The 24,906-nt window shown below is 40.8% G+C and overlaps 1 protein-coding gene across 1 annotated transcript in view; it reads right to left on the bottom strand.

The window, feature by feature from the left end:
• LOC124788490 (odorant receptor Or2-like) overlaps positions 1-22,023 on the bottom strand; it is a 471,428-nt gene extending 449,405 nt beyond the window's left edge. The window contains exon 1 of the mRNA XM_047255759.1: positions 21,617-22,023. Coding sequence (XP_047111715.1) covers positions 21,617-22,023 — 407 coding nt within the window. The remainder of the gene's footprint in view (positions 1-21,616) is intronic.
• Between the last annotated feature and the right edge of the window lie 2,883 nt (positions 22,024-24,906).

A 24,906-nucleotide genomic window follows, 5' to 3' on the forward strand; every position in this document is an offset into this window, starting at 1 on the left:
AGTTTACATTTGGGAGCGGCGTTGGGGCGCAGAAGACTACACAGCCAGGCCAAATTTTAAGTGGGTTAGAGTCTTCTATGAAGGACTAGTCGCTGTGGAGATGGATAAGGTTTCAGTGCCGTTCAAAAATCCAGTCTGTATCGGTGTATGTATTCTGGACCTCTCGAAACTCCACATTTCCTGATTCCACTACAAGTTTGTGAAGACAGACTTCGGTGATACCAGTTTACTTTATACGGATAGAGAAAATTTCATCTACTGGATGAAAGGCTGCTATCCATAAGAAGTAATTAGGTACAATCCCGACGCATTCGTTACATTTGGATATGCAACTGATAATTCCAATGGCCTAAGACCTCAGAACAAGAAGCTTATCAGCCTGATGAAAGATGGGGCAAACGAATCGCAGACTGTGGAGTTTGTGGCGCACAGATCTAAAATGTTTGTTTACCGTTTGCTACGCAAAGACGGCCTAAAGGTGTGCATTGTGTTGCCTCAAAAGTTCTAACGATTGAAGATTATAAGAAGTGTCTGCTCGAGAGCATTGGCGGTGTTGCGAATATGGTCAGGCAGCAGCAACAGGTCGAGACAGACGCAGCAACAGGGAAGTAACAGATTCTGTGACTTTTACGAGTTCCTAACCAAAAGCGAATTGTATAATTTCATCTCTGTGCTTTGATAGTTAAGTTTCTTCAGTTTCGGCGTGATAATTTAATATCTAATAGCCACAGCTCTTGCGTTTTCGTTTTCGTCGGAAAGTAAACCGATTTTGTGACATATTACAACTTCCTAATCACGGAAGAATTATTTAATGTCACATTAGTGCTTCGGTAGTTAGGTTTTTCAATCTCTGCATATTAATCTAACTTATTAAAAACAGTTCCTGCGTTTTCGTCAGCGTCTGCAGCAGACTTCTGCACCATATGCCGATAGTCCGTTTATTTGGGTATTTTAGTGTGGTGTGCATACTGTAAGATCTTCGGTACACACACCATCCGATTATTTGACTTGTCGCTCTAACGAAGTAGGCGAGTGTCAGCAATATGTCTCGTGGTCTTATCGTGGCGTGTTTATCTTCTGCCGTTAGGTCAGACGATAGAAATGCCACTTGCACGCTTAGTGTAGCAGATTGACGGTGACCGACTTTAAACAGAACTTGATTAATTTTCACACACATTTATTAAAATAATAAAAATCATAGATATTACGTACCTTGATTCTGGATGCTGTTTACAATTGACAATCTGAAGTTCCTTTGGTCTTGGTACGTTAATCTTATTCTCACATATCTCTGATACTTGACAAAGTGTCTAGTCATTTATCTTCATGGCTATGTACAGGAATATGATAATCTTATTAGGCGCAGACTGAAACTTGACTATAGACTGGTACAGACAAATGTAGACTGGTACAGACTAATGCAGACGGACTAATCGGAGGTCTGTACACTCGTTATAATACCTCGAGCGTTCAGGTATCACTGCGCGAGTGTGATCCGCAAGGAGAAAAGGTTCTACGTTAGCAGCAATCTCACTGGCTGCGAGACATATCAATACGCGGATCGGCGGAAGCAGAATTTGGTCCGTTTCTAAGACAGCACCATCTCGTAGTGCGGAGACAGACGAGCGCTGCGCCTGCGCTGTTGTGCTTAGCGGGGCGCGCTCTAGTGGGAAAGTTGTGTACGCGCTGACTACGCGGGACCATGTACACAACAGTTAGTTTTCCACAGTCTTTAGTATGGATAGGGACTGGGATCGTTGTTTGCGGATGCAAGCAGATTTGGTGACACTTCGCTCTCAGCTCCAGGCTGTGTTGGCTTCAGTTACACAGCTTGAAGCTGCAGTGGACGGGCACTACTGTTGTGGATCGGCCGTGGGGATCCAACGGACGTCCAGCACATCCGAGTCCTCTGATCGGTCCTCACCAGTGGCCAGCTCAGTTGCTGCTCGCACTGAGGTTGACCCCTCACCTGTGGTCAAGTGGGATGTCGCACTGGGGCATAGCAGGTGGCGAAAAACTTCCCAATGGGTCGCAAATATGGCCTCCCCAGTTAGCCTTACAGATTCCAGGTGCTGTCTGGGTCTGACACTGTAGCTCAACCAGATGCCATCGTTTGCCCTGTTTCAGAGGAAACCTCTCAGCCTGTAAGATCCGGACAATCACAAAGGGTGAGACTGTTGATAGTTGGCAGCTCCAACGTTAGGCGCGTTATGGGGGCCCTTAGGGACTTGGCTGAGAATAAGGGGAAGAAAGCCAATGTGCACTCCATGTGCATACTGGGTGGAGTCATTCCACACTTAGAACAGGCCCTTCCCGATGCCATGAACAGCACAGGGTGCAGCGAACTGCAGGTGTTGGTTCACTTCGATGCCAATGATGTGTGTCACTTTCTCTGGTTTCGAGCGGCTAACAGAAGTGGTAAAGGCTGCCTGTGTTGCTTGCGAGATGAAAGCAGAGCTGACCATTTAGTGACAGATTTCGGATTGGAGGGAGTGGTGGGTCTGAATCAGAGGCTCAGACGGTTTGGCGACCCTGTAGGCTACAGATTTCTCGACTTGCGCCATAGCACTGGTAGCAGAGGCTGTGTGGCGTGGATTGGGCAGTTGGTTAGGTTAGAGGGTCTTGGGAAAACACAAAAAGGGATTCAGTCCCAAAGGATGCAGGCCAAACACAGGAAGAACGTAGATACAGGAACCATTCGTGTAATAGCTGTAAATTGTCGTAGCTGGTTTGTGAAAGTACCAGAACTCCAAGCGCTAATAGAAAGCACTGATACTCAAATCGTTATAGGCACTGAAAGCTGGCTAAAGCCGGAAATAATTTCAGCCGAAATTTTTGCGAAGAACCTAACGGTGTTCCGAAAGGATAAGCTAAACATAGTTGGGGATGACGTGTTTGTTGTTGTTAGAAGTAGTTTATGTTCTCACGAAATAATAGACAGTTCCTGAGAGTTACTTCAGGCAGAGGTCATTGTTAGCAATCGGAATAAAATAATAATTGGATCCTTTTACCGACCTCCCAATTAGGATGATACAATTAATGAAAGGTTCAAAGAAAACTTGAGTTTGATTTCAAACACGTACCCGATTCATACAATTATAGTTAGTGGTGACTTTAATTTACCGTCGATATGTTGGCGAAAATACATTTTTAATTCCGGATGTACGCATAAAACGTCATCCGAAATTGTGATAAACGCATTCTCTGAAAATTATTTCGAGCAGTTAGTTCATGAGTCCACGCGAATAGTAAAGTGTTGTGAAAACGCACTTGACCTCTTAGCAACAAATAATACTGAGTTAACAACGAGCATCAAAACGGATACAGGGATTATTGAACATAGGGTTGTCGTAGCTAAATTCGAATACTGTAACACCCAAATTCTCTAAAAATAAACGAAAAATATACCTATTCATGAAAGCAGATAAAAATTCACTTGACGCCTTTCTGAGAGACAATCTCCACTCCTTCCAAATTAACAATATAGCTGTAGACCACTGCGGCTTGAATTCAGAGAAAACGTATCGGCAGCAATTGAGAGATTTATACCAAATAAATTAACAAATGACGGAGCTGATCCTCCTTGGTACACACAATGGTACAGAACACTGTTGCAGAAGCAACGAAAAAAGCATGCCAAATTTAAACAGACGCAAAATCCCCAAGATTGGCGATCTTTTACAGAAGCTCGAAATTTAACGCGGACTTCAATGCGAGATGCTTATAATAGTTCCCACAATGAAACTTTGTCTCGAAATCTGTCAGAAAATCAAAAGAGATTGTAGTCGTATGTGAAGTATGCTAGGCAAGACACAATCAATGCCTTCTCTGCGCGATAGCAATGGAGATACTATCGAAGACAGTGCAGCCAAAGCAGAGTTACTAAACACAGCCTTCCGAAATGCCTTCACAAAAGAAGGCCAAGTAAATATTCCAGAATTCGAATCATGAACAGCTGCCAACATGAGTAACGTAGAAGCAGATATCCTCGGAGTAGTGAAGCAACTTAAATCACTTAATAAAAGCAAGTCTTCTGATCCAGACTGTATGTCAGTTAGGTTCCTTTCAGAGTATGCTGATGCAATAGCTCCATACTTAACAATCATATATAACCGTTTGCTCGACGAAAGATCCGTACCCAAAGATTGGAAAGTTGCACAGGTCACAATAATAATTAAGAAAGGTAGTAGAAGTAATTCACTAAATTACAGGCCCATATAATTAACGTCGATATGCAGCAGGATTTTGGAATATATATTGTGTCTAAATATTATGAATTATCTCGAAGAAAACAGATTATTGACGCACAGTCAACACGGATTTAAAAAACATCGCTCTTGTGAAACACAACTAGCTCTTTATTCTCATGAAGTGATGAGTGCTATTGACAAGGGATTTCAAATTGATTATGTATTTCTGGATTTGACGCTGTAGCACACAAGCGGACTGTAGTGAAATTGCGTGCTTATGGAATACCGTCTCAGTTATTTGATTAGATTCGTAACCTTGTAAGATGTATGCGATGTATGCGCTGCCTGCAATAGGCAAGGCAGAGGAGAGTCTCTGACCAGAGAGCACTATGTAGTTAGTTGTTGCTTGTCGCTAGTCCAGTAGTCTGCAGTAGTCGGCGGTAGTCTGCGCGTGTCTGCGCTTGTCTTCAGTTTGCTGTGGTCGGGCCTCTGGAGGATGAGTTTTATTGTAGAAGGTAAAGAAGCAGCCTTGCGCATATCTAGTAATGTATGTTAACTGTCATTCAATTTCTTTTTAAAAAATGCCCCAATAATAATTTTTATAATATAAAGTAATTTTTTTTTAAAAAAAAGCATTCATTTCAATTTAAAGATTTTATCCAATGAATAATTAATTCCTTTCATGAGTCATAAAGCATAGGCCAGCATTGCACGGAGCTGTGCCGAAACTTTTTTAGGTAAGAGCAGATATATTCGCAGTTTTTATTGAGGTAAGAATTTTTGCTTTTTTTATTCAGAATACAGGGCCGTGGCGCAGCGCTGCTGTCGTTATAAAATTTACCAGGTTACTGAATTTTTTTTTTATTATTTTTGGGTTTAGGAGTTTTTCAGTTTCGAACTTAACATTAATTGAGAAAAGAATTTTGTGGGTACATTAAATGTGAATGCATTTCTGCACAGAGATTATAAATGGGAACCAATTTTGTTCAGAGGTTACAATATTTCAAATTCATTTAATTATTATTTCTGTGGGAGGTTACACTTGGTTCATTTTAATTTTATATTTTTGTGGGGAGGTTACACTTGGCGACATCCGGCCAGGATCGTATTTCTTTGTGAATCTTCTGTGAAGTAGTCATATATCTGCTCTTATTTACTTAAACGTAGTTTGCATCTGGCGCAACGCATTTACTAATTTGTCACTCTTGCTTTCACAGATCATCGGCAATTTATTGCTCTTTGTTATAATTGTTTGTTCTATTTCGCTTTGTCTTTATTTCATTTGTGCTTAATTTTGATTTGTGAAAAATGCCGCGAAAAACTGTTAACAGTAAATCGCGATGTACAATGAGTGAAATAGCCGACTCGAATAATTTGACCGATAATATTTGCGACACTCAGTGTAATGATGACAATCCTCCATTTACAGACAATCAGTGCGTACCGACCACTAATATTGATTTTGATCCTAATGATGAACAAATAAATTCAATTGTGTCGTCTGTCAATTTAACGACAATTGATGACGCGGCACGTTCTGTTACAATGAACGCTGCCCCGTTAAACACACCCGATTTGCAAAATTTGAATTGTGAACAGATGAATTTTTCTAACGAAAATGAACAGTGTACTCAAAATACGACAAATTTATTTGATTCCGATTTAGTGACCAACAGCGCACATCCGATGGGCAAACCTTTTTGTGAATCACAGAATAACCAAATGGTTACAGAAAACGTGACAAATGCAGATACATCATTACACAGTACAGAGAATAGAGCCGATAATTTTGGCTGCGATCAAGTTATGGCATTATTACAACAACTCAATAAAAAAATAGACAATGAGTACAAACAACTTGATGAAAAACTCAAACGAATTAATGAATCGTACAAACAACGTAATGAAAATCTCGGACAGTGCAATGAAAAACTAAACAACAATTTCAAACAAATTAATGAAAAACAAGACAACCTTAATGAAAATTCCAAACAGTTGAATGAAAAACACGACAACCATATTAAACAACTTAATGAATCGTGCAAACAACTCAATGAAAAATACGATGACAATCCTTAAAATACAGACAACCAGTGCGTACCGAACACTAGTAATGATTCTAATGCTAATGAGGAACAAACAAATTCAATTGTGTCCTTTGTTAATTTAACGACAATTGATGACGCGGCACGTTCCGATACAATGAACGCTGCCCAGTTTGACACACCAGGTTTGCAAAATTTACGTAACGGACAGATAAATTTTTCTAACGAAAATGAACAGTGTAATCAGAATACGTCAGATTTATTTGATTCCGGTGTAGTGACCAACAGTGCACATCCGATTAGCAAACATTTTCAAGTATCACAAAATGACCGAATGGTTACACAAAACGTGACGATTGCAGGTACGCCATTAAACAGCACAGAGAATAGAGTAGGTAATATTGGGTGGGATCAAGTTGTAGCATTATTACTACAAATCAAGAAAGAACAAGACGACCTTCTCAAACAACAAATTAATGAAAACAATAAAAAAAAAGACGACAATTACAAACGACTCAATGAATCGAACAAACAATTCATGAAAGTCTCAAACAGCGGAATGAAATACTAGATAACCATTTCAAACAACCTACTGAATCGCGCAAACAACTTAATGAAAGTTTCAAACTGTCGAATGAAAAACACGACAACTTTAACGAACAGAACAAACAACTTAGTGAACAGATTACAGCTGTTACCGTGCAACGTCATGATACTAAAAAACAATTACCTGACGAAATTAAGGCTTGTGCTAGTAACAGTAGTGAAGAAATTAGATCTGTTGCACAAGAATTAGGTAATAGACATGCAGGCACAACAGAATCACTTAGAGATGAAATTAATGCAGTCACTGAACAATGTTCAGAAAACGCAACACAGATACGCGAGGAGTTTAAATTAATGTCAGCAGAAGTTTCACGCACTCTGAATACGGAAGTCGATAAGAAATTTGAACAACAGATCAGGCAAATTGACGAACATATTAAAGTGACAGAAATGAAAATTGTTTCACTCAATGACACATCACAGCATACGACACGTTCTGAACATTTATCAGACTCACACAGCCAGTATAATTTAGGTAATTTACAGAGACTACGTGACTTAGAATCCGAAAAGACACAGACAAACAGATTCTCACACAAACCTGAACCTATTCACAAATTCAGAGACGATAACATTGATTCGAGCAATTTTTACCCGTAAAAAAATCTAAGGTATTTAAAAATGACAGAGCACAGTTACACGCTTTGAGCTGTATACGTCGATTTATTTTTGTACTTTCACCAGCTTGGCCTGTAACGCAGTAACTAGAATTAGCATGGATACAGCAATTTGCTTTTAAATTTTCGCCGGCATTGCCTGTAACGCAGAAGCTAAAATTTATTTGTAGCGCGTAATTGACCTCAGGGGATTCATTACGCTTTAATGAATGTGTGCCGTAGCGAGCACAGGGCCCCGAGCCGTAGTAGTGCTATTTCATCTTTAGTTTTCTGCACTGCTGCCCTCTCTTCTACTATCCTTTATATCTATCAGAATAGCTCTTCAACTATCGATCTATCTAGGATTAAGAAACGTGTAAAGAAAACCTGATACGACAAGTTATACCGAAAGTGACAAATTTCATTAGACGCTCCAGAAATGACAACCACGAGAACTTTAATACCAGATAAAATTGTAATCATCAGTATGTGCAGCATTTTCAGCAATCGTCAAAATTATCAGCAACAGCGAACGCATTTTTGTAACAATAGAGGTTTTTCTCCGCAACAGCAACAAAACCAGCCGGTTAGCATACCTAACCAACAATGTAATGTACAAGGTCAACCAAGCTTTAATGTCTCGCCGCCTGCACGTATAGCATCAGCTCCAACAAATAGTAACGTACAGCAACAAGGAAATCAGTACGTACAGAAAACACACCATTTCAATTCCTATCGCAATGCACCGTATAGAAATGACTATCATGACAGACGTAAAAGTAATGAGTACAATTTTCAGCTTACGTTTATTAACAGTCGGTCTTATCAGCAGCAGAATCATCCGCAACATCACACTATCATGAATGTACCAGACAGTAGATATCATCCCGAACGTAATACGTCAGGAAGAAATAACAGAACAGTACAAATAGTCGAAATGCCACAGCATCCTCCCGAAAATAATAGCACGTCAGATAGAATTTGACTAGATACGGTACAGGTTACATCTTCCAGCAACGTAAGCAATACTTCAGATACACAGAATCTTGTTCACGAAAATGTTATTTGAAACATGTTTTGTTGAATGCACTTCTTTTATCACATCCAGATCTTACTAGAAATTTTTCCATTGCCACCGACAGTTCTAACACCGCTTTAGGCGTACATATTTTTCAAGAAATTGAAGAAGATGGCACTACAGTAATTAAAAACATAGCCTTTGCGAGTCGCATTCTGTCACCTGCTGAACGCAATTATTCTGTTACAGAACTTGAAACATTATGTGTTGTATGGGCATTTACGAGATTTCGGCATTTTCTTTATGGAAGACATACGACCGTTTACACAGATCATAGAGCTATACAGTTTTTACTTTCCGCTAAATTTACACACGACAGATTAAGCAGATGGAAACTTTACTTGCAGGAATTTAATTTTACAATTGTCCACATTCCCGGTACACAAAATATTGTAGCAGACGCACTATCCCGTTCTCTCAGCAACAATCAGCAAGACATCGCAACCAACTTCTGCAAAGCAAATTTCAGCGTCATGTACATTCAACAAGTTGCATTTGAAAATTTCATTTCGTCGTCATTACAAGACATAGCACAAGAGCAGAGTAAAGACAACGTGTGGAAAGAAATTAAACACCTTTGGCAAGATAGGAATAATGTTATCATTAGAAACCATTACACTGTACGCAATAACATTCTGTTTCGCCGCTCTCACCCTGACAGCAACAATTCGTTATTATGCATTCCTGACGAACTTGTTAACAAATTAATCTGGTATACTCATTTAAGAGCTGACAAGTGCGAGAATTATCGCACAATCAGCTTAACAGCTCATGCATCGAAGCTGCTTACAAGAATAATATACAGAAGAATGGAAAAGAAAATTGAGAATACGCTAGGTGACGATCAGTTTGGCTTTAGGAAAAGTAAAGGGACGAGAGAGGCAATTCTGACGTTACGGCTAATAATGGAAGCAAGGCTAAAGAAAAATCAAGACACTTTCATAGGATTTGTCGACCTGGAAAAAGCGTTCGACAATATAAAATGGTGCAAGCTGTTCGAGATTCTGAAAAAAGTAGGGGTAAGCTATAGGGAGAGACGGGTCATATACAATATGTACAACAACCAACAGGGAATAATAAGAGTGGACGATCAAGAACGAAGTGCTCGTATTAAGAAGGGTGTAAGACAAGGCTGTAGCCTTTCGCCCCTACTCTTCAATCTGTACATCGAGGAAGCAATGATGGAAATAAAAGAAAGGTTCAGGAGTGGAATTAAAATACAAGGTGAAAGGATATCAATGATACGATTCGCTGATGACATTGCTATCCTGAGTGAAAGTGAAGAAGAATTAAATGATCTGCTGAACGGAATGAACAGTCTAATGAGTACACAGTTTGGTTTGAGAGTAAATCGGAGAAAGACGAAGGTAATGAGAAGTAGTAGAAATGAGAACAGCGAGAAACTTAACATCAGGATTGATGGTCACGAAGTCAATGAAGTTAAGGAATTCTGATACCTAGGCAGTAAAATAACCAATGACGGACGGAGCAAGGAGGACATCAAAATCAGACTCGCTATGGCAAAAAAGGCATTTCTGGCCAAGAGAAGTCTACTAATATCAAATACCGGCCTTAATTTGAGGAAGAAATTTCTGAGGATGTACGTCTGGAGTACAGCATTGTATGGTAGTGAAACATGGACTGTGGGAAAACCGGAACAGAAGAGAATCGAAGCATTTGAGATGTGGTGCTATAGACGAACGTTGAAAATTAGGTGGACTGATAAGGTAAGGAATGAGGAGGTTCTACGCAGAATCGGAGGGGAAAGGAATATGTGGAAAACAGTGATAAGGAGAAGGGACAGGATGATAGGACATCTGCTAAGACATGAGGGAATGACTTCCATGGTACTAGAGGGAGCTGTAGAGGGCAAAAACTGTAGAGGAATACAGAGATTGGAATACGTCAAGCAAATAATTGAGGACGTAGGTTGCAAGTGCTACTCTGAGATGAAGAGGTTAGCACAGGAAAGGAATTCGTGGCGGGCCGCAGCAAACCAGTCAGTAGACTGATGACAAAAAAAAAAAAAACTCATTTAAGTTACGCACATTACGGAGCCAGAAAATGTTTTCTTATACTGAGACAAAAAAATGGTTCAAATGGCTCTGAGCACTATGGGACTTAACATCTGTGGTCATCAGTCTCCTAGAACTTAGAACTACTTAAACCTAACTAACCTAAGGACATCACACACATCCATGCCCGAGGCAGGATTCGAACCTGTGACCGTAGCAGTCGCGCGATTCCGGACTGCGCGCCTAGAACCGTTAGACCACCGCGGCCGGCTGTACTGAGACAGAACTGTTATTTTACCAACATGGAGAAACGTATTCGACGAGTTTTAGCGTCATGTAAAATCTGCCAGAAAGCTAAGTCAGATACGACTTCACATATTCCTCCATTACATCCCATTGTACCCGTTAAATTGAGACACATGGCCGCTGTAGATATTTTTGGTCCGATTCCTAGAACTAATAGAGGTTTTTGCTACATCTTTGTCGCTGTTGAACTCACTTCGAAATTTATTACCTTCACTCCGTTACGCAAAGCTACTGCGAAAACTGTTTCGAAAACATTTGTAAAATATTTTGTATTTCATGTAGGGCATGTATTGAAAGTAATTTCCGACAATAGATCACAGTTTCGATCTGCTATATGGACACGTATGTTACGAGCTAGAAACATTTCTCCGATCTATATATCCAGATACCATGCTTCTTCGAACCCTTGTTAACGATTAATGAAAGAACTTGATAAACTGTGTAGAATATACTGCCATAAAAAACATATTGATTGGGACACACACATAATCTCATTCCAGGATGTAATTAATTCCATACCAAATGAATCTACTATGCTATCTCCGACTGTTATACTGAAAAATGTTGAACCACCTAACAAAATTAAAGAATTAGTAACCTTTCCTACATCTCGTCGACTACGACACCATGAAGTAATTGACATTGCGCTGAACAACATCAAAGGTGCCGCAGAGCGCCGGAGAAGACAGCAAAAACAGGTTTGTACACGCCGTGACTTTCACATTGGACAGAAGATACACTCCTGGAAATGGAAAAAAGAACACATTGACACCGGTGTGTCAGACCCACCATACTTGCTCCGGACACTGCGAGAGGGCTGTACAAGCAATGATCACACGCACGGCACAGCGGACACACCAGGAACCGCGGTGTTGGCCGTCGAATGGCGCTAGCTGCGCAGCATTTGTGCACCGCCGCCGTCAGTGTCAGCCAGTTTGCCGTGGCATACGGAGCTCCATCGCAGTCTTTAACACTGGTAGCATGCCGCGACAGCGTGGACGTGAACCGTATGTGCAGTTGACGGACTTTGAGCGAGGGCGTATAGTGGGCATGCGGGAGGCCGGGTGGACGTACCGCCGAATTGCTCAACACGTGGGGCGTGAGGTCTCCACAGTACATCGATGTTGTCGCCAGTGGTCGGCGGAAGGTGCACGTGCCCGTCGACCTGGGACCGGACCGCAGCGACGCACGGATGCACGCCAAGACTGTAGGATCCTACGCAGTGCCGTAGGGGACCGCACCGCCACTTCCCAGCAAATTAGGGACACTGTTGCTCCTGGGGTATCGGCGAGGACCATTCGCAACCGTCTCCATGAAGCTGGGCTACGGTCCCGCACACCGTTAGGCCGTCTTCCGCTCACGCCCCAACATCGTGCAGCCCGCCTCCAGTGGTGTCGCGACAGGCGTGAATGGAGGGACGAATGGAGACGTGTCGTCTTCAGCGATGAGAGTCGCTTCTGCCTTGGTGCCAATGATGGTCATATGCGTGTTTGGCGCCGTGCAGGTTAGCGCCACAATCAGGACTGCATACGACCGAGGCACACAGGGCCAACACCCGGCATCATGGTGTAGGGAGCGATCTCCTACACTGGCCGTACACCACTGGTGATCGTCGAGGGGACACAGAATAGTGCACGGTACATCCAAACCGTCATCGAACCCATCGTTCTACCATTCCTAGACCGGCAAGGGAACTTGCTGTTCCAACAGGACAATGCACGTCCGCATGTATCCCGTGCCACCCAACGTGCTCTAGAAGGTGTAAGTCAACTACCCTGGCCAGCAAGATCCCCGGATCTGTCCCCCATTGAGCATGTTTGGGACTGGATGAAGCGTCGTCTCACGCGGTCTGCACGTCCAGCACGAACGCTGGTCCAACTGAGGCGCCAGGTGGAAATGGCATGGCAAGCCGTTCCACATCCAGCATCTCTACGATCGTCTCCATGGGAGAATAGCAGCCTGCATTGCTGCGAAAGGTGGATATACACTGTACTAGTGCCGACATTGTGCATGCTCTGTTGCCTGTGTCTCTGTGCGTGTGGTTCTGTCAGTGTGATCATGTGATGTATCTGACCCCAGGAATGTCTCAATAAAGTTTCCCCTTCCTGGGACAATGAATTCACGGTGTTCTTATTTCAATTTCCAGGAGTGTATTAGTACGCACACATTATTTATCTAATAGAGGAAAAAGTAGATGTAGTAAATTTGAGCTTCTATATGCAGGTCCGTATCGAATTCGCAGCATTCCTCCTCCCAATGTAGTACACGTCGAAACTCTGAGAACCAGAAAAACCAAAGGGAATCACCAAATCTCCAACATCAAACCCTTTATTGAATGAACATACTTTATGATTTATCACACTGTAATGCCATTTACTGATTTTTTTTAATGACCACTTATGCAATTATATTCACATGAACACTTACTGATGATTATCGTATTTTTTTTTTGGCAAGTGCCCGGCAAGGTAAGGTTAGCAGGTCGCTTTTCTTGTCGTTACACATCAGACCGTGTACATTTTTCCAGATGAACTTACACATTTTATGACCACTTATGCAATTATATTTATGTGATTACTTACTGATGATTATCGTATTTTTTCTTGGCAAGGTAAGGTTAGCAGGTCGCTTTTCTTGTCGTTACACATCAGACTGTGCACATTTTCCATTTTTCGTGTATGTATGATTGTTTTCCTGTTTTGTTTGTATGCACTGTGAAATATTAAGATGTAACAAACACCAGTTGATTTTGACATTTTGCCTTATGATATCTCGACATCGTGGCTATTTTACATTTTTTTTTTTTTTTTTTTTTTTTTTTTTTTTTTGCTGCTACATTGTGATACTCTGTGTACATTTTTCATCTGAACACTGTCTATGTTTTTTGACATATTACGTTTTCTGTCATGCTATGCTGTATGCTCAATTATATCACTAGAAACCAGCTTTTATTTAATGGGTATATGATTTAAATGCAAGACATTAATCATTGTTCATCATTTTCAGAAAGAAATAACGTGTAAAAGAAATAAATTATAGGAATTTCACCTTCGCAATGAACGAAAGAAGATGCAATACCTCGTCACGAAGAGTAAATGGATCAGAATTAACCAGCATTACACATCGTATGATAGCAGTCTTAACTAATTTTTTCTTTCAGAATACGAGGCGATTGATGCAGGCTGTCAGACAGAACTACACATCTTAGTTTTAGTGATGAAATATGCTAGAAATAAGGAACTTTATACTATGAATAGTTGTAGTGATTTTTTTGCAGATGGTAATGAATGATGATGAATGGTGATACAGAATATGCGAATATGGATAATGAAGTTTTTCTTTACAAGTGATGATAATAATGGAGTTATGATGATATGGATAATGAAGTTTTTCTTTGCAGGTGATGATAGTAATGATAATGAAGTTTTTCTTTGCAGATGAGGATAATGTTGAAGTTTATGTATTTATGCTATGTAGTTATTTAAGTATTTATTGCAGTTCGTCTTGACAGTATGTCTTATGTCGCATGGTATGATGACAGAAGGTTTTGGAAAGGACAGCTAGAGAACATATATATTTAATACACATTTCATTACCTGTTAATTCGAAGTTCACTACTTTTCAGCATAATATGCGTTTCTTCTTTCAGCTTAATAATCCATTTTGTATTTTTTGCAGGAGAAATGATTCACGAAATTAATATGCTATAAGCAGTAGGTCATTAAACCTGTGTCATTCATGAATGTGATCCACATATACTCTATTTGTTTCATAACTTTGCTACAGCTGACTCATGACGAATGACGTTACACATCTTCATTTGCAGCAATAAGTCAAAAGCAAATATTGTTATGCCCCAGCAATTAATTATCGATCCCAACGCAATGCATTGCTAGCACACAAAAAATGTATTACCAGTCCCAAATAATAATACCAATTTAAAAGAGTTATGAGTAATACTGAACGATGTTTTCCAACCACAGACTTGAGTAATAGTTACAGACTGTTACATTTTAATTATGTCTTATGTCACTTAAATGATGAGTTCTGAGTAATAGTGAATGATATTTTGTAATAATGCATGCAAGCTCTACACTCTTTAACTCCTGTTTTGACTGATGATTTCTGATCTTTTGTAACTGATCAATGAGTGCCAATAATTATTTTTAAATATGTCATATGTTACTTGAATGATGAAAAATGTTTTTTAATATTCAATATTTGCTAGCCAATTAATGCCACTGTTTATTATATTTTAAATTTATATTATGTCACTTACATGCTATATATATGATTACCAATAGCGTGATGCTACACTCATTAGCTCCTGTTTTGAATGATGACTTCTGATGATTTGTAACTGGCCATTGAGTGCCAATAATTATTTTTAAATATGTCATATGTCACTTGAATGATGAAAAATGTTTTGTAATATTCAATACTTGCTGACCAATGAATGCCACTGTTTCTTATATTTTAAATTTATATTATGTCACTTTCATGCTATATATATAAATGCCAGTAGATTGATGCTACACTCATTAGCTCCTGTTTTGACTGATGACTTCTGATGATTTGTAACTGACCAATGAGTGCCAATGTTCTCTGTAAACAGATAACTTATGAACATTATTCTGTAATACTTCATACATGGTACAGAAATGTTCAATAACTGGGCGATGAGTGCCACGAATTACTCAAATTAGTTGTTAGACTAGTGTAATTCTCAATGAAGACTAGCATGTGACTTAATGTCCTTCACCTTCTGATCTAATTACCAGAAATTACTGCAATATCCGTTTGTCCTGTCTATCCTCATGCTCATGGAGCACTATATTTGGTTTTTGCACTAATTATACGTTGGTGTACCTTACAAGAACGTGGTGTTGACACGACATGCTGTCCACCACCTTGAGCGATGGAGATGTTATTATGGTCACACTGTTTGGTGTACCTAATGTACTACCAAAATGATAGCATGGAATATTAATACATTTCAGTGTCTTGGCTACACTGATTAATACTTCAGGGAAAAGAGCTTCAGATTGTCTCACTTGGTTTTGTGCTTCTGTAGAAAGATATGGACTTTCAGTGCAGCTGCGTGCAACCTAATGTGCTACAACCATGATGCAATCCTTCCCTTTCCTATCCTAGTTCTTGTAAAATAGTAAAAAAAAAACTACAGTGCGTGTGCACTTTATGTCATTTGTTAATATGATTTGTACTCATTGCCTACACATTTTGTGATTTTCTGATATGTTCTGTACTACAGTGCTTGTGCACTTTTGTCATTTGTTAATATGTTTTGTACTCATTGCGTGTACTTTTTGTGACTTCCTGATATGTTCTGAACTACAGTGCGTGTGCACTTTTGTCATTTGTTAATATGATTTGTACTCATTGCGTATGCATTTTGTGATTTCCTGATATGTTCTGTACTACAGTGCGTGTGCACTTTATGTCATTTGTTAATATGTTTTGTACTCATTGCGTATACATTTTGTCATTGCTTGATATGTTCTGTACTCTGTGCAGGTGCACTATATTTTATTTCATGTTCTGCACTTATATATATGTATATATTCTGTGATTGTATACTTAGTTAATTAGGAAAAATTTGTTGCTCATGGCAAGTCCAATTGACTCACCATCGCTGCCAAATTTTTGCCCCCTCAGTGGAGGGTTATGTAAGAGGTATGCGATGTATGCGCTGCGTGCAATAGGCAAGGCAGAGGAGAGTCTCTGACCAGAGAGCAGTATGTAGTTAGTTGTTGCTTGTCGCTATTCTTCAGTAGTCGGCGGTAGTCTGCGCGTGTCTGCGCTTGTGTGCAGTCTGCTCTGGTCGGGACTCTGGAGGATGAGTTTTATTGTAGAAGGTAAAGAAGCAGTCTTGCGCATATCTAGTAAAGTATGTTAACTGTCATTCAATTTCTTTTTAAAAAAATGCCCCAATAATAATTTTTATAATATAAAGTAATTTTTTAAAAAAAAGCATTCATTTCAATTTAAAGATTTTATCCAATGAATAATTAATTCCTTTCACGAGTCATAAAGCATAGGCCAGCATTGCACGGAGCTGTGCCGAAACTTTTTTAGGTAAGAGCAGATATATTCGCAGTTTTTATTGAGGTAAGAATTTTTGCTTTTTTTATTCAGAATACAGGGCCGTGGCGCAGCGCTGCTGTCGTTATAAAATTTACCAGGTTACTGAATTTTTTTTATTATTTTTGGGTTTAGGAGTTTTTCAGTTTCGAACTTAACATTAAATGAGAAAAGAATTTTGTGGGTACATTAAATGTGAATGCATTTCTGCACAGAGATTATAAATGGGAACCAATTTTGTTCAGAGGTTACAATATTCAAAATTCATTTAATTATTATTTCCGTGCGAGGTTACACTTGGTTCATTTAATTAAAATATTTTTGTGGGGAGGTTATACTTGGTTCATGGTTCATTTAATTTTAATATTTATGTGGGAAGGTTACAACCTCCTATCAGAGAGGTCACAGTTCGCAGCAATAGACAGAAAGTCATCGAGTAAAACAGAAGTGATTTCTCACGTTACCCAAGGTAGTGTTTAGGCCCTGTTCCTTATCTTTATAAACGATTTGGGAGATAATCAGAACAGCTGTCTTAGGTTGTTTGCAGATGACGCTGTCGTTTATCGACTAGTAAAGCCTTCAAAAGATCAAAACAAATTGCAAAACGATTTAGAAAATATATCTGTATAGTGCGAAAATTCGCAATTGACCCTAAATAACGAAAAGTGTGATAGTTATGTTATCCACACGAGTGCTAAAAGGAATCCGTTAAACCTCGGTTACACGATAAATCAATCAAATTTAAAGGCCGTAAATTCAAATAAATACCTAGGAATTACAATTACAAACAACTTAATTTGGAAGGAAGACACATAAAATGTTGTGGGGAAGACTAACCAAACACTGTGTTTTATTGGCAGGCACTTATGAAATGTAACAGATCAAATAAGGAGACTGCTTATACTACGCTTGTCCGTCCTTCTTTAGAATACTGCTGCCCGGTATGGGATCCTTACCAGATAGGATTGATGGAGTACATCGAAAAAGCTCAAAGAAGGGCAGCACGTTTTGTATTATCTCGAAATAGGGGAGATATTGTTACTAAAATGATACAGGATTTCAGATGGACATCATAAAAAAGAAGGCATTTCTCGTTGCGTAGGAATCTCCTCATGAAATTCCAATCACCAACTTTCTCCTCCCAATGTGAAAATATTTTGTTGACGCCGACCTACATAGGGAGAAACGATCACCCTGGTAAAATGAGGGAAATCAAAGCTCTTACGGAAAGATATAGATGTTCGTTCTTTCTGTGCGCTATACGAGAATGGAATAACAGACAATTTTGAAGGTGGTTCGATGAACCCACTGCCAGGCACTTAAATGTGATTTGCAGAGTGTCCATATAGATGTAGATATAGAGCTGTAGATGGTCACCACGTAGTCTTCCGATAGCAAGGTCATGACCAGAGCTAGGAATTTTTTGGTGCCACATCTATGTTAAAAAGGTGCAGAAAAGGTGCTATAATTTAAGCGAAAAAGATACTATGTTTGTATGTTAATATTCGTACAGACATCATCAAAACCAGTTTTACATAATATACGACACAAAATTCTCTCATGTTATCATGTATTAAAAATCTGCGTAAAACAATTAGCAAAACACAATATTATTACAATCACATGTCCATTATTCTGTTAAAAAAATTAACATTTCATGTTATTTCTGGTGATGCTGTATCTCTGATCAGTAAGTAGATAAATACTTGTACGTAGAATTTGATTACGCATTTATTCATCGTATGTCATGTACTGAACGTAGCGTATGTTTGGGAATAGAAGCCTACGTTTTGGGTCTGAGTTAGACTCAATATGCCAAATGCGTTAGAATTTCTTGTTGTTTTGTATTCCATCTCCACGAAGGTGAATGATACAGACAGTTGGGGTAACTTACCATTTCATTCCTTATTTTCCTCTAGTTCACGAATACCACTATATGTTGCCATTCAAAGCACGAAGCAGCAGACCACTGCCCTCAGGGCCAGTTTCATACTTTGCTTCTCTGTTCCACAGACGCGAGAACAAAACGCGTTACAATACACAAGTGATTAAACACTGTTATATGTCGATAACACGACATACACTACTGGCCATTAAAATTGCTACACCAAGAAGAAATGCAGATAATAAACGGGTATTCATTCGACAAATAGATTATTCTAGAATTAACATGTGATTACATTTTCACGCAATTTGGGTGCATAGATCCTGAGAAATCAGTACCCAGAACAACCACCTCTGGCCGTAATAACGGCCTTGATACACCTGGGCATTGAGTCAAACAGAGCTTGGATGGCGTGTACAGGTACAGCTGCCCATGCAGCTTCAACACGATACCACAGTTACCACAATTCATCAAGAGTAGTGACTGGCGTATTGTGACGAGCCAGTTGCTCGGCCACCATTGACCAGACTTTTTCAATTGGTGAGAGATTTGGAGAATGTGCTAGCCAGGACAGCAGTCGAAAATTTTCTGTATCGAGAAAGGCCCATACAGGAGATGCAACATGCGGTCGTGTATTATCTTGCTGAAATTTAGGGTTTCGCAGGGATCGAATGAAGGGTAGAGCCAAGGGTCGGAACACATCTGAAATGTAATGTCCACTGTTCAAAGTGCCGTCAATGAGAACAAGAGGTGACCGAGACGTGTAACAAATGGCACCCCATACCATCACGCCGGGTGATACGCCAGTGTGGCGATGACGAATACACGCTTCCAATGTGCGTTCACCGCGATGTAGCCAAACACGGATGCGACCATCATGATGCTGTAAACAGAACCTGTATTCATCCGAAAAAACGACGTTTTGCCATTCGTGCACCCAGGTTCGTCGTTGAGTACACCATCGCAGGCGCTCCTGTCTGTGATGCAGAGTCAAGGGTAACCGCAGCCATGGTCTCCGAGCTGATAGTCCATGCTGCTGCAAACGTCGTCGAACTGTTCGTGCAGATGGTTGTTGTCTTGCAAACGTTCCCATCTGTTGATTCAGGGATCGAAACGTGGCTGCACGATCCGTTACAGCCATGCGGATAAGATGCCTGTCATCTCGAATGCTAGTGATACGAGGCAGTCGGGATCCAGCACGGCGTTCCGTATTACCCTCCTGAACGCACCGATTCCATATTCTGCTAACAGACATTGGATCTCGACCAACGCGAGCAGCAATGTCGCGATACGATAAACCGCAATCGAGATAGGCTACAATCCGACCTTTATCGAAGTCGGAAACGTGATGATACGCATTTCTCCTCCTTACACGAGGCATCACAACAACGTTTCACCAGGCAACACCGGTCAACTGCTGTTTGTGTATGAGAAATTGGTAGGAAACTTTCCTCATGTGAGCAACCTTGCGTGAATGCTCTGAAAAGCCAATCATTTGCATATCACAGCATCTTCTTCCTGTCGGTTAAATTTCGCGTCTGTAGCACGCCATCTTCGTGGTAAGTCTAGTACGCATTTCTTTACCTATCTGTGAATGCAGCAATACGTTATCCTATGCCTATGTCCCTTCTTCGACTCCCTTGCTTGGTTTAATCAGCTAAAATTCGATCTACATCGTGATACTGACATTCTGGCAACCCTTTATTTGCAGCGTACGCTAAATCATGCTCTTTACAGGCCTCGTCAAGTCGATTAATGCCCTTGTCAACATCACCCAGACACTTTTTCAGTTCATTGAATTTCCTTAAATCAACAAATTATGCTTTTGCTGAAGCTTCCTGGCAGATTAAAACTGTATGCCAGACCGAGACTCGAAATCGGGACCTTTGCCTCTCGTGGGCAAGTGCTCTACCAGTTTGGAAGATAGGAGACGAAGTACTGGCAAAGTTGAAGCTGTGAGGACGGGTTGTGGGTTGTGCTTGGGTAGCTCAGTTGGTAGAGCACTTGCCCGCGAAAGGCAAAGGTCCCGAGTCGAGTCTCGATCCAGTACACAGTTATAATCTGCCAGGAAGTTTCATATCAAAGCACACTCCACTGCAGAGTGAAAATTTCATTCTGGAAACGTGCTCCAGGCTGTGGCTAAGCCATGTCTCCGCGATATCCTTTCTTCCAGGAGTGCTAGTTCTGCAAGGTTCGCAGAAGAGCTTCTGTGACGTTTGAAAGGAAGGAAACGAGGGACTGGCAGAATTGAAGCTGTGAGGACGGGTCGTGGGTCGTGCTTGGATAGCTCAGATGGTAGAGCACTTGCCCTCGAAAGGAAAAGGTCCCGAGTTCGAGTCTCGGTCCGGCACACAGTTTTAATCTGCCAGGAAGTTTCATATCAGCACACACTCCGCTGCAGAGTGAAAATCTCATTCTATCCCTGTGCTGTTTGGTGGTTCACTGTCAAATTGGAGGTGAAATGCCTTCTGCGTTGAGATTAGTGACTCATCTTTTCCGAAAGCACGAAAAAAGAAAACCTCATGCTGCTTGGAAATCATCTTATTCACTAATGATCGAACTTGTTATCTGCGGGCATGAGCACTCTATCGGTCGTTTACGTAATTATCAGTGCTCTACTGATTGAAATCAAACCTTTAGATCCTCATCTTTCGAAGGTGTGTAGATTATTCATACTCAATTTATATTTAAAATAAAATTAGTTGAGTCACGTCCTTGTTTTTGAGTAATTCCGTATTTTTAGTTACATTTTATTGCTTTCTTGATTTGGGAAGAAAATGTGTGGGTACTTACGCCAAGATCAGCTGATGACGGCTCACGACGCCGACCATAGCCTTGTAGGCGCTCGGGGCGGCACCGGTGGCGACATCCACAGTGCCAGTAACCGCACGTGCAGGTACAGCGTGGCCCGGCCTGCCGGCTGGCGACCGGATGGCCGCCACGGCGTCGTTGAGCGCGTGCAGCTCGCCGGCGATGGCCAGCATCAGCACGACGAAGAAGACGTCCAGGTAGAGCGACGCCTCGACGGCGACGACCAGCGTGCACACCTGCAGCACGTACACCAGCTCGTAGAGCGGCGACGCCGACGTGTCCAGCCCGGGCAGCCAGATGGGCAGCGGCAGGCTGCGCCCGGACGACGCCTCTCCGCCGTCCACGATCACAGGGTCCAGCGTCCACATCACCGTCGGCACCGACACCATCATCTGCACAGCGCGGAAGACCAGTCTCAGAAACGTCTGAAACATCCGAGGCCCAGCTACTGTGTTCAAAAATACAATATGGGTTCGGTACGAAGAGTCTTATACCCGTATTAACCACCAAGCAAACACGACCCGCCTCTCACGTTAAGGGGTTCAAAAATGGTTCAAATGGCTCTGATGGCCATCTGAGGTCATCAGTCCCCTAGAACTTAAAACTACTTAAACCTAACTAACCTAAGGACACCACACACATCCATGCCCGAGGCAGCATTCGAACCTGCGACCGTAGCGGTCGCGCGGCTCCAGACTGTAGCGCCTAGAACCGCTCGGTCACCCAGGCCGGCTCACGTTAAGGGGGGGGTAGGACGTCAAATGGGCCGACTTGGAGCAGGAAAGGCATCACAAGATATTTTAATTTCCAGTGTCTATACTGTTACAAGTAAATTCATAAAACCTTGTCAGCATCACCAGGAAGGATTCAGGATTCACACTCATAGCAGTGGAAGTTCGAAAACATAGCAAAGTAATTTTTTTTTCGTGTGAAATTTCATCATTTTTATTCACTTACTAATGGCTGCATTTGTTGCTATAGGTACACTTTTCTTCATAAGTTAGAGAGATTCTTCGATGAATTTTGCGCAGCATACATACCATACTTACATGTGTATGAAACTCTAGAATTTATTTAATTTATGAAAAAACGAATGAGCTGCTATATTTTAAACTTCATGTTTAGAAAAAACACAAAATTCGTAGTTAATTACCTCAATTTTTACCACAGTTTTTAATAGATTTTGAATATTCTAGAGTTTCATACACCTTTAAGTATTGGTTTGTATGCTGCGCAAAATTCGTCTAAGAATTTCTCTTACTTATGAAGAAAAGTGAACCTGTAGTACCAAATGAAGCCATTAGTAAGTGAAAACATGTAAAAAAAATTACTTCGTTATGTTTTCGAACATCCACTGCTATGAGTGTGAATCCTGAATCCTTCCTGGTCATGCTGACAAAGTTTTATGAATTTATTTGTAAAAATATGGACAGTGGAAATTAAAATGTCCTGTGGTGCGTCTCCTGCTCCAAGTCGGCCCGTTTGACGTCCTACCTCCTGTAACTAGCAAACTGCCTAAAAATGTACGAGGGCTGTTCAAAAAGTAAGAAGACGTTTCAAATTGGACGGGCAACGTAGCATTCAATTATCAATCTTTTTTTTCGTAATGTTGGTACACATGTCCCAAACATATGTTCACAGTTTCAATTGCACAGCATCTTCGTTTCATTTTGACAGATAGAAAGGTTAGACGCGTTTCAGTGTGCTCGGCGATATTCGATTATTATAAAAAACGGAGCAAAGATTTTGCTTCAATTTTATGTGAAAAATGAAAGTGCTCTAAAACATTTGAAATCTTGATAGTGGCATACGGCGAGTCTGCTCTAAGTAAAAAAAAAAGTTTCCAAGATGTCCGAGAAGATCCCAATGACGAACCTCGCTCTGGACGCCCCAGCACATCAACAACAGATGATAACGTCGAAGCTGTGAAGAAAATTGTTTTGGAAAATCGTCGAATTACCGTAAGAGAAGTTGCTGAGGATGTTGGTATATCCATCGGCTCGTGTCATTTTTTTCGGATATTTTGGGCATGAGACGTGTGTCACCAAAGTTTCTTCCAAAACTTCTCAATTTTGATCACAAGAACCGTCGCATGAGCAACGCTCAGGAGCTCTTGACTGACGTCAGTGATGATCCTGATTTGCTCAAATGGGTCATAACTGGTGAAGAAACATGGGTTTACGGCTATGACGTCGTAACCAAAGCCCAGTCGTCCCAGTGGCACCATACCAGAGACCCAAGTTCGATCAAATCTCAAAGTTTTGCTCACTGTTTTTTTCAATTAGCGTGGCGTGGTACATCATGAATTTTTGAGTCAAGGTCGAACGGTCAATACGGAGTATTATCTCGACGCTTGCGAGAAGCAATACGCAAAAAAGTTCCGGAATTGTGGCTTTTGCATCACGACAATACACCTGCTCATTCATCGTTGCTTGTGAGAAATTTTTGGCCACAAACCACACGACAATCATGCCTCAGCCACCATATTCACCGGATTTGTCCCCCTGCGACTTTTTCCTGTTCCCAAAACTAAAGAGAACTATGAAAGGACGAAGATTTTCAACGACTGAGGAAATAAAAATTGCATCGTTGGAAGTACTCAAGGCGTACCAAAAAGTGCTCATGAGAAGTGCTTCGAGGATTGTAAGAAGCGTTGGCACAAGTGTGTTGTATCTGTGGGGGATTACTTTGACGGGGACAACATGAATATTGATCAATAAATAAACATTCTTTTCATAAAAATATAAAGTCACCTAACGTTTTAAACACACCCCGTACATAAAAGAAAAACTTGACAGCATGAACACCTTTTCCAGTACGAAGTTACACGCTCTCTGGCTTGTATGCATGCACTCATTCGATTGGGAAGGGTATAAAAAGGTCATTTTATCCACTCCTGAGACAAGGTGATCCACAACTGTTGTAACTGTCCCCGATATCCTGGATAGTGGCACTGGGGCAGAATTGACGTCCCAGATGGTCCCACGCTTCTTCTGTCAAGGACAGATCTGCGCATCTTGGAGAACCTCAGAATCACACGGACAATTTGTGCTTATTCAAGTTAAGCTTAAGACAGTAACATTAACAGTAAAGTGAAGATATTTTCTTTTCTTTTAAAAAAAGGAAACTGTATCATATAACTGATTTGCTTCTCAGTTATTAATATTATCCAAATAGGCACATCCATAGTGATCATAAAATAATAGTTATCTGTGTGTTATAAGAGCATAGGTACTTGTCATTAACCTAACAGGACTCTCTAGTTATTGAAT

The sequence above is a fragment of the Schistocerca piceifrons genome, chromosome 3 (genome assembly GCF_021461385.2).
Source record: "Schistocerca piceifrons isolate TAMUIC-IGC-003096 chromosome 3, iqSchPice1.1, whole genome shotgun sequence".
Lineage (NCBI taxonomy): Eukaryota > Metazoa > Arthropoda > Insecta > Orthoptera > Acrididae > Schistocerca > Schistocerca piceifrons.